This window comes from Theropithecus gelada, chromosome 2 (assembly GCF_003255815.1).
Source record: "Theropithecus gelada isolate Dixy chromosome 2, Tgel_1.0, whole genome shotgun sequence".
Taxonomy (NCBI): domain Eukaryota; kingdom Metazoa; phylum Chordata; class Mammalia; order Primates; family Cercopithecidae; genus Theropithecus; species Theropithecus gelada.
Genome location: NC_037669.1, coordinates 17,702,401 through 17,721,578, shown reverse-complemented (window position 1 = coordinate 17,721,578; position 19,178 = coordinate 17,702,401). Strand labels below are relative to the sequence as shown.

The following is a 19,178-nucleotide window of genomic DNA, read 5'->3' as shown; positions in this document are numbered from 1 at the left end:
GGGGTTTACTGGGACACAGATTCTTCAATGGAGCTTGGCTTGCAGCATGTTTTCTGGGGAGTGACCTCAGCATGGACATGTGGGAGTGCAGGAAGCCCATGGAAAGATGCAGCTGTTGACTTGACACATGGTAGCTGCAAAGACCTCAGCGGACCCCAAGGAGTGCTGGAGCTGGGATGGTCTTCTGGGTCGTCTTGAACTGACACAATGGGCATGGGTCTTTGTACATCACATTGAGGAGTCTTGGATTCTGACTGTCCCCAGGAAGAGGGCATGACCCTGGGACATCCAGCTTCTTTTGGCCAGGGGCAATGTCTGCAGCTATGAGCCTTCAACTATGAGCTTTCAGCAGGCAGAACTACCACTAGTTGGGTCCTGAAGGGGAAATCGAGGCCACACACCACACTAAATATAAATATGTTTTGCTTATTGTTTGTTTATTGTCTTTCTCATCTCTCTAGAATATAAGCTCCAGGACAGGAGAGATTTTTGTCTATTTCTGCTATAGCCTGAGTATGTACAGAATGGGTTCTCAAGAATAGTTTTGAATGAATGACTCTACATACAAATGAATAAATTTCTAGTTTTCCCACAAGGAAACCAAAACATCAATCAACTATATTGCCTTCCTTAGGCCCCAATACCTGGAGAGTTTTGCATTTTAAGAGCAAAGGAAGATAGTATAGCATGTTTGCTTTACTTCATTTATGGGTCTAAGGAGGAGAATCCTCATGAGCCAAGAAACCAAGTCCTATGATGCCTAATTGAATGTAGCATTTTTTCTTTCACCAATTAGAATGTACAACTATGCAACTGAGCCTGAGACAAGTGATTTTGCATGGCATGTTAGTTTTGGTGCCTAACTTCCCTCTGCTAATATATCACCATTACCCCTAGGCTATCTAGATTCACTAAGTTTCCCAGATAACTTAATGTCTAGATTTTCTTGGAAGGGTTGACTTGGGATGGCTTAGCTCCAGTTTTCTCAAAAGGTTCTGGTGAGCAGGTCATAATTTACTGTGCTTTCAGAAAGTCCACAGACCAAATATGAACTGTCAGGGAGACATATGCAGGCTTACCTGCTGGCAGAGAGTGAGCATGTATTAGAATTTAAATTGATGATTCCCAAGGTTCTAGCACCTTCAGTAGGTGAATTTTTCAAGGCTAAAATAGTCTAGGGAATTTGGAAGTTATGAGAGCTATAGGAGTGTCAATGAAGAAAGATATTTGGAAGGTTTTATTTTTAGTGTGGTAAAATGAAGGTGAGGAAATAATTAGATGTGTTCTCAATGGTTTCAGGGACGTCAGTTATGGGAAGCTTACTGTGACTGGCTTGCCTGTCTCCAAAACTACATACAGCTGGAAGAAAAATAAAAACCTAGGAAATTTGAGCCTCAGAAGCAAGGTAAGGATGGCATTGCACGGTCCTCACTAGCCACACGTCTTGTGTTTCTTGTACTGAGATCATCATCCCCACCATTCCTTGCTGCTGATCTTGTGCTATTTGAGGATGACACTGGTTCTCCAATCAGAGCTTGCAGCCAAATAACCCAGAAGGCTTATCGACACAGAATGCTGGGCCCCACCCCCAGAGTTTCTGACTTAGTGGGTCTAGTTGGAGGTCTGAAAAATGTGCATTTCTGGTGTGTTCCCAGGTGTTGCTGATGCCTTTGGCGCAGGGCTCACATTTTGAAAAGCACAGTTCGAGCTATACTGACATTCTTCCAATTACTAGAAAGCTCCATGCTCTCTTTGATGTCTACACCTGCACACATACTGGTCTCTCTGTCTAAAGAGAACAAAAGCTCCCCAGTTCTCTCATCTGGTCCCTCCACCCTCACTGCACCCCTACTTTCATGGCCAAGTTTGACTTAACCTTCAAGTTTCCTTTAAGACATTACCTTGTGGCAGCTTTCCTTGACACATTTGTTTGCATTGTTCTCCTTGTGCTCCCTTATACAACACATATTACTCTCTACTGGAATGTTGTTTAATATTCTGGGCTTCTCACTAGCTGTTGTGAAAGCAGGGAATTGGTTTATCCTTTTTGTTTCGGAATCCCCAGTGCCTATATCTATATCTGGCCCATTTATTAATATGTTTTGATTGAGTAAATGGGTGAATGAACAAGTTGAAAAATTAAACATTCTTCTGCTTACTTTAGCTTTTACTGCTTCCACTCAAGTGCCCTTCTCTCCTCCCTCATATTAAATATAACGCAAACTATATCAAATTTTAAAACAAATTCTTTTTACTTCCAAGGGTAACAACTTATGTAACAATATTTAAAATAACGATAATTTCATTCCTTTATCTCAAAATGGGAATAGGAAGTGTATACAAATGCAGAATATATGCATTATGTATATGAATGTGTGTATGTATGTACATATATATACACACACACATGTGCTAAATTCAGTAATATTGCCATGTTTATTGTTGATGGAATTGCCAAAATTATTTGTTGACAAAATTATTTAGTCTGCTCACTGATTATGCATCCAGCCAATATAAGATAACTAATTTAAAAAAACTGTAGTGCAAGAGAATTTTTAAATGAATGCTGTTTTCCAGAAGCATAAGAGAACATGAAAATCAGTTAGATGTGAATCAGCTATTTTATATCTAGCAGTAAGATTGCCATATTCTGCTCCTTTGCCTATCTTTATAGTATAGTAATGTGCTCACACATGTCATGCTTGGGTTTGTGCACACACAGCTAAATCTTTTAAAGTACTCCTGCAATTTTGCCAAGAATTCTTGTTACTCAATTTAAATTTCAAGGGAACTACTGTTTCCCTTGAAAAAGTAAAGTGTAATATGAATACTTATGCTGCTTCTTAATTCTTCATACAAGCCTTTGTAGAACTGGCTGGGTTTATTTTATAAACATTTGTCCATTCAGTATTGTGACTTGATGGTGAAATAAAGCACAAACAGCTGTTTTGCACTGGGCTAATACAAATTTAGAAGACGTTACATTAGATAATTTAAAATGTTTTTTATTGAAGAGTGGCACCAGGCAAATTAAATTTTTTCCAACTATGCTTTTACGTTTTGACATAAACATATGATATTTAATATTCATATATTTTATATGAATTACTTTTAACCTGACTTGGACATTTTTACAACTCTTTCTTTCAATTCTCAGATTTTTTTTCAGCTCTGAAAAATAATGGATTATCATGTGGATAGAATTTGACCAGGACATACAATTACAACAGGAACCAAAACCCTGTGCTATGTCATCCTTCCAGCCTGTGACTTCCCAAAGGACAGCTTCGTCTCAGCATCATGTGTTTCTACCCTTTCCCTGTAAGAACCATATTTCATATATCATCACTATGATACTCTACAACCAGCTAGAGCTCCCCTAATGCTTTCAAACACCATTCTATCAGTACTTACTGAACAACACAATACTCCTATTCCCTACTTGAGCTTAGTGCATGACCATGAAACAGATGAGGGTGAGTGGTCAACCACAATGAAGAATCATATCCAGCAGTTCTGGATTGGCCTCCATATTGCTGTTAATATAATGAGAAATTAGGTTTTCTTCACTTTGCCCTTGATGTTTTTCTGACAACTAAAATACGACTTTTGAAAAGCCACATCAAAATATAAGTCAATAAAGCTGATTTGTGTAGTCTGAAGAATGGCTCTAACTCTTTAAGTATTACATAGAGAATATATTTTTCACTAAATTTGGGGCAATTTGAAATACCTAAGGACCATTTTTGTTCTCTTTAAGAATTCAAGGTTGTAAAGTCAAATAGCTTGAAAGAAAAATTCAAGCAATTTATATGATGGCTGATAGAAAAAAAAATCCATCTCGTATCAAGTCAAATTAAAATCAGACTTTGGGAATGACATAAATCAGGAACTCTCTTATCTCTAGTGTGGTTTAGTGATAAGCTTCCTGAAGACAGAGACCATATATTATCTCCTTCATTTCCTTAGCATTCAGCAGACTGCTTGTTATTAATATATGTACAAAATAAACAAAAATAAAATACTAAAAATAGATAGGTAGAATAATAAAATACATGTAATGTGTTTGAAGCAACATTGAGTATTTATAAATACTGAGTATTGTGTATTTATTGTATAATATTAATTCATATGCAATTAATTGAATGCCTTCTATTTGCCAGGTGCATGCAAAGCAATATAAGAGGTACAAAACTAAGAAAGAAATGGGAAAATATTAGTCAAAGAGTGCAAGTCTTCAGTTATAAGATGAATAAGTTCCAAGAATCTAAGGTACACCATGGTGACTATAGTTAATAATACTGTATTGACTACCTGAAATGTGCTAAGAGAACAAATTCACACAGCATACACAAATGAGAATCTTTTTAAAAACGAAACAAAAGAAATGTTCCCTGATCTTGTAAAAACTTCCAGTCAAGGGTTGATGGTTTATATACCAAAGAAATAGTATTTTACATGCATTGCTATGTGTTACTGCCTTAAAAATAAGCTACTTTCTGTATTAAGAAATACATCTACTGCTATTTGTTACTTTTGTTTTAAATATGAGCCACACTGTAACACTGCCCTTTGATATGCACATTTTACAACATCTAAGTACCTGTTAATAGTTAATGATTTTCTTTCCAGCTCATTTAGCAAAGTTATGATCTTTAATATTTTGCATATTAAGGCCTTCAATCTGTCTTATGGTACATAAGCCTGGTTCCTATCATTTAAAATCCTTATTTGATCTAGGCATAATTGAAATAAAATATCTTTTTTTTATTTTTGTCAATTCAGTCTCTCTTAAAGGGAGACTTCCACTTTCTGTGCAAACAGTTACTCTTCAACAAGACCCTGCATATTTAAGTAAATCATACTAGCTGCTTAATTTTGCCTCTTTGGAGTGTTATACTTGGTCTACCATGTGTACATTAATACAGAAATATGCATTAAAACACTGCACAGCACTGTGAACTTGATGCATTGAGATTTATAAATAGTCTTCTGAAAATCTGCTTATATTCAAAGACACATTATGCTAAGGCAAAATATAAGTAATTAAGAGAGGGTGATGAATTGGAGGTAGTAATAAAAAATAATCATGTAGAAAATTATAAGTAATGACTAGGTGAATAAGAAAAGTGAAAGCACTGAACGGGCAGAAAGGGAACTCAGTTTTGGTTCTAAGCATTAGTATGAAAAGGGCCTAATGCCATAATAACCCCATTCCAATGCTTACTACCTGTGGGTACTGTTAAGTTACTGTACTTCATTATGCTTTACTTTCTTGATCTGTAAAATTGGCATAATAGTATCTTCTGCAAAGGCTATAGTGTTTTGGTAACCAGAAAAGATTTTTAAAAAGTGCTTGGAACATAATTAGAAGTCACAAATATGTTGTTATGAAATCTCAATGTTTGAACTTACATTAAACTTGTATCACAACCTTCTAAACAAAGCAGGGATTTCTTTTATCACATGCTAAACAGGTTCCCAATTAGCTTCAGCACAAATTCTTATTATGAGGGGCCTTCGTCACCTTATAGGACAGGCCACTTTATATTCAGACACCCTAACTGCTAGAAAATTCCTCTTTTCCACTGATGTTTGCATTTAGATGGCTATGGCTGCCAGTGTTGAAAGTGTGCTATTGATTGGAGATTCCTTTAAATTAAAGTCTTATATACTGGAATTTGTCCTCCTCTGGGTAGACTCATAAATATGAAATCTGCCTCCTGCTTGATTAATTAACTTTTTTATTACTCTACCAGGGTCAGCTGGTCCTCTTTCTGCTTCATGCGCTACCATTAATAATCATTCCAAAATTTCTGGCTGGTGTTAATAATGATGTAGCTAATTTCATCCTAAGTAATTGAAACAGTACAGACTGTGCTTCAACAGACCGGATCAAACATAATGGAGGTTTTTATAAAAGAGTTTAAGGAAGAAAATGTGTTAACAACAAAATTGTCATTTTACCCTACCTAAAATGCCCCCCAAATTTAGAATTAATGATTAATTTGTAGTTAGACTTGCATATATTATGTTTTTTCATGACTCAAGCCAGTTATAGCTTGTTACTCAAAATAAAGCAAGCAATATTGCTTATCTATGGCAAATAAAATTATCCGATTCTTTTTGAACTGGTAGGCAACATACTGTTCTTTAGTATTTTAATACTAATATTTAATATTTTAGTATTTCTTTTTCTTTTTGACCTGGCAGGCAACATACTATTCTTTAGTATTTTTGTAAATCATATTTTCTTTATTTATTTGATTACATGTGTATTGGAACCTGTGTGTAAGACATTTTGAGACACACAGATATACAGACTATAGTTCTTTATCTCACTGAGTTTACAACTTAGTAAAGAAGTACGCCTTTGAACAATAAAATATTTAGAAATTCCAAGGAAGGAGTGATGATTTCTTGCTGGCAAGAACACTTTAGGAAGGTAGCATGTAAGCTACAGTGACTATTTGTAATGTGATCATTTTCTGAATACTCCAGTTGGAAGTCATAGAAGAATCTTAGATATGATGAAGATACAGATTATTTTGTTCATGAAGCATCCAAATAATCTAATTTTTCCAGAGAATACGTTAACTTGGAAAAATCGATAGAAATGATGTCAGTTTGGATTACATTTGGAGGGGGACCTGATATCTTGCTGAGAAATTAACATTCTATTCAATACAACATATGCAACGATTTAGAATTTTTAAGTGTGCAAATGGAATTTAGAAAAATTAATCAAATAGGGACATAAAAAATGGATTAGGGAGGAAGAAACTGAAACGTAACGTTGCATCTTATTTTTTAGGATCATTTCCTACCTACAAATTGCTAAAACAAGCCAAATTTCTTATATGTCAACCGTACTAAAACAGCTAAATCTTATGTATATTTTCAAAATAATTAAGTGGTTACATTTATTCATTTGTATCTACATACATACCACTTGTTGAAAAATATATAAGGCATGACGTAAGATTTTATTTTGAAATACCCACTATAATGTAATTATTTTATAGTTTGGTTTGTTCATGTTGATTATAATGATTTTTATATGATTATTTTATGTGCTATAAATTTAGTCCATCATTATTACTTTTGGTAAATAATACATTTTAAAATGTTGACAGATATGCCTTTTCTGCTACAAAACTGATTTATACAGCCTACAGGTGAAAACTTAAATTTACATGCTGTTAAAATGTAAGCTGTAATTAATCTTTTCAGGAAAAAGGAATGCATTGCTTATATGTTGGCAATGTATCAATTCTCATGGGTCATTTAGATAATTATTAAGGCAATGGAAGAGGTAAATTGCCAATTACTACATGTAAAATTCCAATTTTCTTTCAAACACTGGCTTTAAGCTATGGATTCTGTTCCCTTTTGATAGCTCATAAGTTATTTTTTTAGTATTTAAGCAGAAGGTTCAGGCTGGCTACAATCTAGCAGAATACATTTTATTTTGGTTTTAAAACTCCACATGCAAAATTACTTACTGCTACTATAAAACGGAATTTAATGTTATACAAATCTTGCTAGTGTTTTAAATAAAAACAAAAGTTTGATTTCCTTATCTTTATTACTTTTTAAAATGTATAATTTAACAGGATTATTGTTAAAATGTATCAAACATGTTTTTTTTCCAAGCAATTTATAAGTTATGGCTAATATTACTGGAGATGTCAACAATTTTTTATTTTGATTCTCATTATTTTCAGCAGTGAAAGGCCCAGAAAATAAGCTCAGAAATAATAAGAAATTTGAGGTAGTTAAAATTTGCTATTACGGCTGTATAAGCCAAATAAGACTGTACTTGACCAAATAAGACTGTACTTGTGTGTGTGTGGATATGTGTTACAGTTAATGCTTTGGGGTATAATATAGATTTTATTTTAATATTGAGAAAATTCTTACTAGCTTCTAACACCTAATTTCCATCTATCTTCCAAGAAAATCCACATGAAGTATTTTTATATTCTTACTTTCTTACTACTGATTCTGTAATTTTATTGTGGTTTTGATAAATCTATTCTAAAAAAGTAGGGGCAATCAAGTACAGTACCTAATAATAAGGCCAGTACACAGTAGGCACTCAATAAATGCTGTTAGTGGACATAATATTAACTGTACACTTAGCCCAGCAAGAAATCAGTGGATCCATAAAATGCGAACATTGAAATACCAGGAAATAATTTTCTGACTATATATCAGTCAATTTGATCTATCAATCAATCTGTCTATATTTCTACCTCCGTATACATATATGCAATAAGGAATGTTTTATAGATTTAGGTAGATGGGAAACCAATAGCTCTAGTTCAAGTAGACTCATTTTACGATGCTAACAGTGATAATTGGTAATCTTAGCATTTGTCAGCCAGTTAGAGAATCTCCACTAGCATATTTTGAGACTGGAAAAGAACCAAGCAGTAGTCTCTAAGTGCAAGAGGGTTGCCATAATTTTTCTTCAGATGCCGCTATGTTTGTAGCACAAGTAGCCTGTTAAGAACATTATGATTTTCAAAAGGAATTATTTCATAATTATATTATTGCCTTGGTCATTAGCAAAGTCAAAGTTGGACAAAATAAAATAATATGACTAAAAAGAACTGAATTATAAACTACTTAATTTTGTTTAATTTCAAAAATTTGAACCAGATCACCAAATGAGATCACTCCTTTCCAACCCATACCTCATCTCTATGAATGTATTATAAAGTTAATTAAGTGAAATACACAAGAGAGAACTTAATAATAAAGCTGACATTACAATAATTCAGGCACTACTTGAGAAACAAAGGCTATAAAAATTTAAAGAAGAGCCAGGAGGGTATGGAGAGAAAAAGATGGATGCCAACAGTTGGGATTCACATCATCATATCCTTGAATTTATGGGAAACCTATCCATATGCTACTATAGCATTATTCACTGAAATTCTCTCCTGGGTATGAACAGCAGGCTTTGAAAATGCTATTTAAAGCTAACCAGGTTTTTTTTTTTTTAAACGATCCTTTAAATTATTTTCCCTTAGACTGTAAATTGACTTAGGAGCCATTCTACGTTCTCAAACATCAGGTTTAGACAAATATATTATTTTCAGGTTCTTCTCAGGCATTTTATCTTTTCAAGATTTTAACCAAAGTCATTTTTATGGCATTCACAAATCAGTAATTCAGAACAGAGTTTTCACCATCTTCTGCTGCCATTGTCAGATAGTTCTAGGGTTCTAATCTTGTACCTCCACTCACTAGGTATCAGATTTCGGTAAAGCTACATAAGTTTCTAAAATGAGGCATAATCTTGTCAGAATTAAATGAGGTAATATGTGTGAATTGCTCAGCATAGAGTCTTGCACGTATTACTAGTCATATTAATCCAGGATTCAAATCCACCAATGGATTCGGCATATTTTCTGGATACATGCAAATGCCCTTAATATGGCTAAAAAGGGCTCTTGGTTTGACCCGTGTAACTCTCCACCTTCATCTATCACCATTTTGCCATTCGTATCTCCTCACCACAGCCACACCAAATTATTTACTCTTTCAATATTTTATGTTGTTAGAGGCCTTTATGCTTTTTCTGTTCCATGACTATTCTTTCAAGAAAGAGTCCCAGCCTCTCACCCTCCAGAAGCCTTTCACCACTCACGTGTGCTGAACTAGTCATCTTCATTATGCTGTCACCATACCCTTTGTATATTTTTATGATAGTACACGTCACTAATCTTGTATTTTATTTAAATTTTTTATTTTCCTCCCAGAAATATAGACTGAAACGCTATTAGCTCTTATTATTATTTTTTTTATCCCCAGAGCCTCATACGAGTGTGGCACATATTAAATATTCTATACATGTTGGTTGAATGAGTGAATTGTACTGAGTCACCACTTGTGAGTACGAGACCTTTCTTTTTATCACAGAACGTCTGAAGAGACTGTCCTCAAAGTACAGTGAGTTGAAATCTAAAGTTAAAACCAAATCAAACTGTTAATATTTAAATCAGAATTTTTGTTAGTATTACACTAGATGACCTTCTCTAAAAGTCCCAAATGAACACAAATGACTTATTTAGATTTAGCTCTATGAGTTTATCTGAGAGTGCATTTCTAACTTAAAAACGCAACACTCAACAATGTCACACTTTAAAAGTCAGGTGAATTTTTTAAATCTGTGAAATAAAACAAGAGAAGTGCAAAGGCTATTAACTTTTCCAGGCTGTGAAAAGAAACACAGCCTAGAAAAGACAATGATTCGACTATCTCGGACCAAACTTTCCTTGGACTGTATCCTTAGCTTTATACCTAGGCTAAGGTTTGACAAGTGGGCAGGGAAAACAAACAAACAAACAAACAAACAAAAAACAGTGAAAAAGACATAACAGGGACAAATCTTTTGATATTTTTATACAGATTTCATTGTGGATCTATGTTTTGTGATCATTATACTCTACTCCCAATAATTTTCTCTCTAGTTTAAAAAGTCAATAGTCTCCAGCAGAAATTCAAATGACTAATACTGATACAAACACTCAGGTCACAAGTATTCTTTTTATTAATTAGGTTACTCATTCTCCCTAAGCTGGGGTCCTTCTTACTTAAATATATCAGCACTTTTTCCCTTTGTAGTTAGATATAATTGTAACGAAGAAGTTCTTATGTGTGAATACTATTCATCAACGTAAAACAACAAAAATATTCCTTCTGTCACAGATCTGAAACCCAAGTAGCTTCTTTTTGAGGGAGTAATAAACTGAGAAACTATGGCCTATTTCATGGTCTTACAAAAGACACTTCATAAAAATACAAATGATAAGATGTAGTAGGATGGTGGAGTAGCTAACAGCATAGGCCTTTGAATAAAACATGCTTCCACTTCAAATTTTAGCTTAGCTTCGTACCAGTTGCTTAAATTTGGGCAAATTGTTCAACTCCTTTATAGGTAAAATTACAAAAATAATACTTGTCTCACTGGATGTTGAAAGGTTTGAATGAACAACTCCATGTAAAATATTTCATGTCATTTTAGGCATTTTTAGGGGCTCAATAAATGCTAGCTATTATTATTGTTATCTATAAGAAATTACTATAATAAATTTACTTTTATGGAATTATTATATGAATACAGTATTTTAACAATGATGGAAACAGATTTTTCTTATATATTTGGACACTTTTTCATAAAGATGTCTGGCAAAAGCAATCCCTACTATTCTCACAAAAAGAGCAGTAAGATGGATTTCTGAAGGCCAAAAAGAGTTCATTGGTAAAGCTGGGTTTAGAATGAATAAAAGACCTCAAAGCTGGTGTTACATGACATTGGAACATCTCACTCCCTTCACCTCCCATTTTGGTTTTCAGCATGTTGAGGCTCCGGAATTAATGTGGGTTTCTGATGAAGCCCATATATCCGTACTTAAACTTACAATGTACATGTCAGTGGTGTTTATCTCCTGACCACTGTTTTTATTGACCTGAGATAAAAGGCCAAAGCTGCACAATTCTGAAATGCTAAAATCATTTGTTCATGGCTTTATTCTCTTCCAAGTTTTCATTAGGATCATATCATGATGCCAGGACTGGTGAACTATTAGGCATCCATAGAGACTCTGTGTAACAGCATAAAGGGCCACATTTTGGCCGTATTACTATGGTGGTAGAGTAAGGCATTTCATGAAAGCATTTAATGATAACACAAAGTATTAACTGAAATGACTGTGTGAGTATTTACATGAACAAACTCTCATTTAAATGAACTATTAAAAACATGGGACACCTGATTTTTAAATATCAGGTCAAATTGGAATGATACTAAATTCATATCTTACTGTATATCCTTGCGTGAAACTTACTTTCATCTCCTGTTTCAAATTCAAATTTCTGACTGTAGCCACTGTATCCTGTTGCAGTTCTCACTCGGATGTGAAATACATACTTGGTGGCTGGCTTCAGACCTGTGATGATGACACTGGGGGCCTTGGACCTTGTGGAAGAGTAGGTCAGCTGCTCATGTTCCTGGGGGACAGAAAAAAAGGAGAAAGGAAATGAAACGGAGTTATTCTACCTTTTCCTAGAAATATTCCAAAGTTTAATTGAGGAATTATGCTCTGAATACTCAAAGTATTGATTACATAGTAGTGTCATCAGCATGGTTTTCCATAATTTGGCATTTAGTTATCACAACGATGCATATGATATGGTCCTATTTGGAAATTTATTAAGAAACATGATTAGTCTTATATACACTGAACTTGTATTTTTGGTGATTTAGATTCCTGACCCAACTCTAAGAAATGGTGGTGGTGTGAGAATATGTTTACATAGAATGGCAGCTGCATCTTGAGCAAAATGGGCACATCAGATCAGACCACACCAGCAGAGTGTAAGGAGCAAAGGTGGGAGAATTCAAGTACCAGCTACTCACTTCTACCCGCAGGTAGTGCCAAAATGCCGGCGCTATCCGTGGGTAGACCTGTGGGTGAAAGGAGAAATAAATTAATTGCTTTTTAAAGTCTGAAATCTTTCATCCTGAAGTCAATTACTTTGTGCTGTACTTCAGTGTTTCCCCAGTAGTAAAACCGGAAATTGAGTCAAATTTAGGAAATAAAATGATGAATTTTTTCCTGTAAGGGAGAATTGACTCCTCCCCTAAGTATTATAGTTTATTTTTAAACATATATTAATTACATAGTGATTGTGAAGTAGATTTACAAATAATCTGCCCATGGAAAAGCACTGGAGACACAGAAAGGCATGAAAGACTTACCACACCTGCAGAATCAGGCAGGGCTGGAGGCTTGGTTCTCAGTCTCTTGCATGAATTGCCAAATTATCTCACTTCACTAAATGGAAGTGAACTTGCCAGGGCTTTCTGGATGATCTAGGCAGTCAGGATTTGTTACATGATCTCTGTTGCCCACTACCTCAGAACAGGACAGTTCATTTTACCTGTCTGTGTAAGAGATTGTCCACAATATGCTGGTAGTGGGGACAAATTAAACCTACACTGTTTTTGTACGGTGTTATTTTTCAATAACTTTACAATGATATTTTAATAGGGTATCTGGAAAAAAATGCATTTGTGTAAACAAAAGCCATAGGTCAAGCTAGGTCAACAGGCCCTCAAGTTAATTTCCACCATTCTCATAAGAAACCTAGAGATTTTCAGAGATGAAAAATGACTTTCAAGGTCACTAGTTGAATCATCCATTTGATGTTTAAATTCTGTCTATAATATTCCCATCAAAATTTCATCTAGTGTTTGCCGGAAAACCATTGTTATTTAGGAGAACTTCCCAACTAACAAGACAAGGTATGAAAATGTACACATATGGAGAATGTGTCAAGCTTCATGTATTTGCTGGTGACGCTTTAAGATTTAGAACTATGAAAATCATTTCTCTTAAGCTACTTTTCAGAAAAAGGTCTTATCTTAAGGATCATTTTTAAACTTTATGACCTTCCTTGTCAGAACTTTATATGCTATATGGTTATTCTGTGTCTAGCTAAAGAACTGAATTTGCCATTTATACCCCAAATAATAAAACTGCATATTAAACATAAAGTACAAAGAAAAAAATGAGTTAAGAACAGCAACATTTTAAGTAAAAAAAAGACAATACCAAAAAACTGCAATTTATATTTATCTCTAGGTGATTTTAAGATTAGAAAGTAAATAAATATTTATCAACCTAGCATAAAATACAAGCAAATAAAGTCTATAAATCATCGGTGGTGACAATGAGCTGTTAGGGGTTAAATGTAGGAGCTTGCTCATATCAAGGCGTTTATAATTAGGTGGCTTAAAACACATGTTGTGGAGAAAAAATTCTTGTGAGCTATTAGAAAAAAAGACATTGTTTCTGGCAGGAATTTCTAGAACATTTGGATTTTTCAATCTCATATACAAGAGGAGAATATGCTACTTTTCACAGAATTTCTACAACATAAGAGTTATGGTGCATTTTGAGTGCTGTTTCACAATGTGAAATGATGACTGAGATAAGAACTTTAAAGCAATGAAAAAAAGCATTTAGTCTCATCCCAAAAGAGAGAAGATATGGTTCAAAAGTTTACTCTTAGAATGGCCCCAGGATAATTACACGTCTTATCCTTGTTGCTTCCCCAAAAGATAGCTAAATAGTAATTTCCTATTCAGTGAAGTTATAGGGAATAAAGGACACCTTTTGCAGGCAGTTTTTAGCATTTTTGTTGTTACATACAAAAGTGTACCTGCAGCTAAATCCTTGGAATAAAAATCCAACAGTAGCAAGTGTACTTAAAGGGTTCTTCAGCCCGAATCACTCACCACTGGTGAGTGCTGCTGCCTTGTCTTATGTCTTGCAGCTTGCTGACATGATGAGGAAGAGGGTCCAGGAAGAAGCAGTCACAAGAATTCTTCACAGTACACAGCAGACCTCTCTCCTCCTGGTGTTTTTAAGCTCTTGGGAAACCAAGTTAGCTTTTATCTGTGTTATGCATAGGTAGGACACTATCGTCCCAGAATTTTGGCCAGTTGCCTTTCTGCTGATGCATCAACTCCAATTCAAAGGTGCTGTCACCAGGTAGAGACCACACTTTGCCACAGAGCCATTGAGATGCTTTCTCCATCCTGGCAGGCTGAATTTCGAATAGTTTAGATAGGGTATGTTGGCATGCTTTTCTGGAGTTTGTACCATGATGGCACTGCTAGCTGTATGACACGTAAATCTTCAACTCAGCTAGGGAACATATTCCATTGTTCATAAAGTTCTATTTCTCATCTTTGCTGAATCTGTAATAAAATTCCTCTTCTCATTCTTAATATTATTTATTTTTGTAATTTCTTTTTTTCATGATCAAGCTTTCCAGAGGTTCAAAGACATTTTTGGCTTTTTCCTATTTTTTTAATCTATTATATTTGATATCTGTTCTTACTATAAATTTTCTTTCTTCTTTCTACTTTCTTTTTTGTTAGTTATGTTGTCTTCTAACTTCTTATGTTTCATGTTTAACTCAATATCAGCACATTCTTTCAAATATATAATTTAAGCTTACAGATTTCATGCTAAGTACTGCCATAGTTATACTTCATAAGGTTTCATAAAATGTATTATTAATTGGTTCTAAGTACTTGTTAATATCTAAAAATATGATTAAAATTTTTTTTGTGGCAGATCCAGAACTATCGCACATTTTTGTGGATTAAGAGATGGTATCAGGGAGTAAATAAATAGCATAAAATGAACCTCCAAAGGCATAGTCCCATGGGTTGCAAAGCAACTGAACCGTGAATAGTGCAGTGGATGTTCATTGGCTGAGAGCACTGGCCATCTTGTGCACTAATGCTTGCTGGCTGAAAGTGAAACAGCTTGTAGCAAGACAACTTCTTGGATGAGTACAGAAAATAGCACCAATTGTGGGAAAAAATCATCGAGAAGCAACAAAATTTAACACATTTTTAGTTGTATCATTTTCTAAAATAAAACATATACAATTCCTGTTTGATATATTTGTATCCAAATTAAGCAAAATAATAGTTCAGAACCAAATAGTGTGGACGTAGAGCACTGTCAAACAGGGCAGGCATATACTGTTCTCTAGAGATACTGACTTTTACTTATGATTCTTTTCCCATGGGAAGACCCTGGCACTTACATTTAGGTACTGATCCTTCCAAGATGCGAGAATCCAGGCTTTTCTGGGAATCATATTGTCACACTGAACCTTTCATTTACCAGAAATACTGAAGTTAGCTTTATCTCTATAGGTGTCAACTTTTAGAGGTGTCAACTTTTCATGGTAACTAAAAGGGATCCTCTTGCTAGAGTCTGGAACCTGTTAGCATTCAGTCTGAAAATTATAACTTAGTGAAAAGAAATAGGCTCAGGTGTTCAGACCCTATGGTGTATCTTTCTACAGTCAGAGATAACAGGACCTGTATCAATAGAAGATAGCATGGAGAGAATTCCAGGTTAGAGTTCTCCTGTCTTGGATATTATCTTGATTCTGCTTCTATTATGTACCCTGTCAAATTACCTTTTAGGTTTTGATTTACTCCTCTAGAAGACTCATTCACTCTACAGGAACTCATTGTATCTCATGGTATGTATAAGGTTCTAGAGCACTTTTTTAGGTGTAGCTTACGTAATCACCAAAGTTCTACCTAGCATTTCAATTCGATATTTTTTAAATGTCAGAAATGCAGGTGTTTTCCCTTCTGCTGTGAATTATCGTCACCACTCCTCATCACCCTCTCTTGGGTTTACCATTTCCGTTTATGGGAATAGATTCAATAGACCAGCACAGTGGTTATCTTTTAGCTGGTTCGCTTACTCCTAAAGTCTTTGGGCCTATTGGGATTTCTAAAAGGTGTCACCTCTTTGTTTTATTTTTAATTTTAAATTAATTGGATTAAATATATGATTAAAATTATATTTTAAGTTATTCTCTAGACACATATATCTAAAGACATAACAACAATCATAACAACAATGATTTATGTAGAGCTTTACAATTTATAAGGTGTTTTCATACACATTTAAAAATTTAATCCTCATAATAGTCTTGTGAAATAAGAACTGGTAATATTTTTATTTCCATTTATCTATGATCAAATTAGTCCAGAAAGAATAAGCAAATTAGCAAAGCAAGTCACACAACTTGGCTTCCATCTAAGTTTTGCTTTTTCCACTACACCCCATTTAAGCAAATATGTCCCGAGTATATATGTCTATGGATTAGACTGAGCCAAAGTAGTTTTTTTCCACACTTTATGTTCTCAACCATCTATGCACTAGAAGTAACTTTAACACAGCTTATGGACCACATAGTAATGATTTGTTGCCTAATCATTAGACTATGTTTATATGAACAACTAGTTCCTCAACTGGAAAAAAATTCTCAACACCAAATGTTTAAATACACATTTCAAAGGTAAAATTATTTCTATTCAGGTTAACAAATCCATGCATGCTGCCTTTATTTTTATTTTCTATTGATTTTATGTCATATAGGCAGATATTAAGTAATATAGGAGGCAAATAAATCACCCAGTCTTGCATGGGATATACAGTATTATGGTTCAAGCCTGGGAATAGAATTTGTTTAATAAAGTCCAGGAGATTCTTTTAGAAGTTTTGATGTATAAAGGTAACTTCCTGGCTTTAAGTCATACCCATTTGAAAATAACAGTAATAGGTGCAAGTGCTATTAATATGTAATAATAATAATAATAATAATAATAATAATAATACTCTACTATTCAAATCTTTTCTTTTTTGGGGGATGATTTAATTAAGACAGTGGTAAAGCTCTTGTTCTACTGGCTAGAGGACTGAAGCTATAGATTGTTTGAGAAACAAAATAACATCAAAAAATAGATATTAATGGTTCTGCTAGAAGTCATCTAAGTCATTTACATCCTTTCTCTCTCTCCATTTTTGTTTGACTTCCTCACCCTGCCTCTCTGTCACACTCACAAATATATACACTCACATTCATCAGACTGTGGAGATGTTTCCAGGATAATCCTCTCAAAATAAACAAAAATAAATAAATTAAAACCACATTTAGAACATGATTTATTATCTGCAGAAGGATATTGTGCCAGGATAAATCAAGAATTGCGGGGCCTAAAAACCTAAAGTTTGAAAGGCTCTCAAAAAATCTTATTGCCTAAACTACGGCATTAGCAAAGCTGAAAGTCTTTTACTTGAATTAAAGGAAGGTATTTCACATGGCTCTGAAAAAATAAAAGTTTGAATACTACATTTGGTCAGCATTTGACAATTACTTTCCAAAGGAAATAGACACTGAACCCAGCGAACTTTATTCTGTTGGTCCTTTTAAAAATGAGTTCTACCTGGGTACACATAGTCATCATATTCTGGTTGAAAGGGTCCTTAATATTTTCATATCTCTACTTTGATGTTTCAATCTTCTGATTACTAATGTGGATTCTCAAGCTCTGTAGGGGCAAACATAAATATATTTGTTCTTGGAAAGGGCAGACTTCTGTATATTTAATATGTGAATATTCTGGTTTCTTCTTCAGTCTATTTTTTTTTTTTTAATTTTTGAGTCAGAGTCTTGCTCTGTTGCCCAGGCTGGAGTGCAGTGGCATGATCTCCACCTCTGGGGTTCAAGCAATTCTTCCATCTCAGCCTCCCAAGTAGCTGGGACTACAGGCACAAGGCACCACACTTGGCTAATTTTTGTATTCTCAGTAGAAACGGGGTTTCACTGTGTTGGCCAGGCTGGTCTCGAACTCTTGGCCTCAAGTGATCCTCCCGGTTTGGCCTCCCAAAGTGCTAGGATTACAGTCGTGAGCCACTGTGCCCAGCTCTCTTCAGTCCCTTTTAGCATTTAATTAGAATAAATCAATCCCTGAATAGTTATCAACTCTGAGTGCACTCCAGTTCAAAATTTACAAAATAGAGTATCAGAATGAGTTATGTGTGAACCCCTGAACTAAGTTATACCACTTCTGTAAAATAGGAATAATGATAAAAGAGCTTATAGTCATAAAAACTCATCCATATTTATTCTTGTTTCTAAGTTGCCTTGATTCATCTGAAGTTTTAATCTACTCCTTTTTAAAAACTCATTGGAGAAAATCTTATTCTACTCTAGTCAAATCACAAAGTATAGAAAAATATTCTTTGTAAAGCATAACTTAATTATCTTACAAAACTTAAAAATAACAGTTTTTTAAATATATGTAGAAAATGTCTCTCTTAAAGGTTGAATGAAAGAAATCATCATTTTCTCTCTGCTAGTTGGAAATGTTTACTTAGAAACTCTGAGAGAATTAACTTAAAAAAAATTTAGAACTAATCAAGAGAAGTCAGTTACATAGTCCACATAAAATTATCAGTGGTTTTCGTGTATACTAGCAATGACCAGTTACAATTACATTTTAAATATTTTAGTCACTACAGTAACAGAGACCTTATAATACCTAAATATATCCAAAAAAGTATATAAGACCTGTATAACTCCATCTATAATATTTTACTGTGGGAACAAAAAAAAATTCTTTTTTTTTTTTTTTTTTGTCTTATTGCAATGCTTTAGCACAATATTGCAGAGTAATGGAAAAGCAGAAACACTTTCTTTTCTTTTTTAATTGAACAGGTCCTAATGGTGTTATGGTTAAATGTAATTATGTCTGACTTAGGTTTTTGGCA

The 19,178-nt window shown here is 34.2% G+C and overlaps 1 protein-coding gene across 1 annotated transcript in view; it reads right to left on the bottom strand.

Annotated features, from left to right (window-relative positions):
• Window positions 1-19,178, bottom strand: part of EPHA6 (EPH receptor A6) — a 930,608-nt gene that overhangs the window by 283,031 nt on the left and 628,399 nt on the right. Inside the window, exons 7-8 of the mRNA XM_025376846.1 lie at window positions 12,434-12,481; window positions 11,862-12,024 (exon numbers count right to left, since the gene is read on the bottom strand). Of these exons, the coding sequence (XP_025232631.1) occupies window positions 11,862-12,024; window positions 12,434-12,481 (211 nt within the window). The remainder of the gene's footprint in view (window positions 1-11,861; window positions 12,025-12,433; window positions 12,482-19,178) is intronic.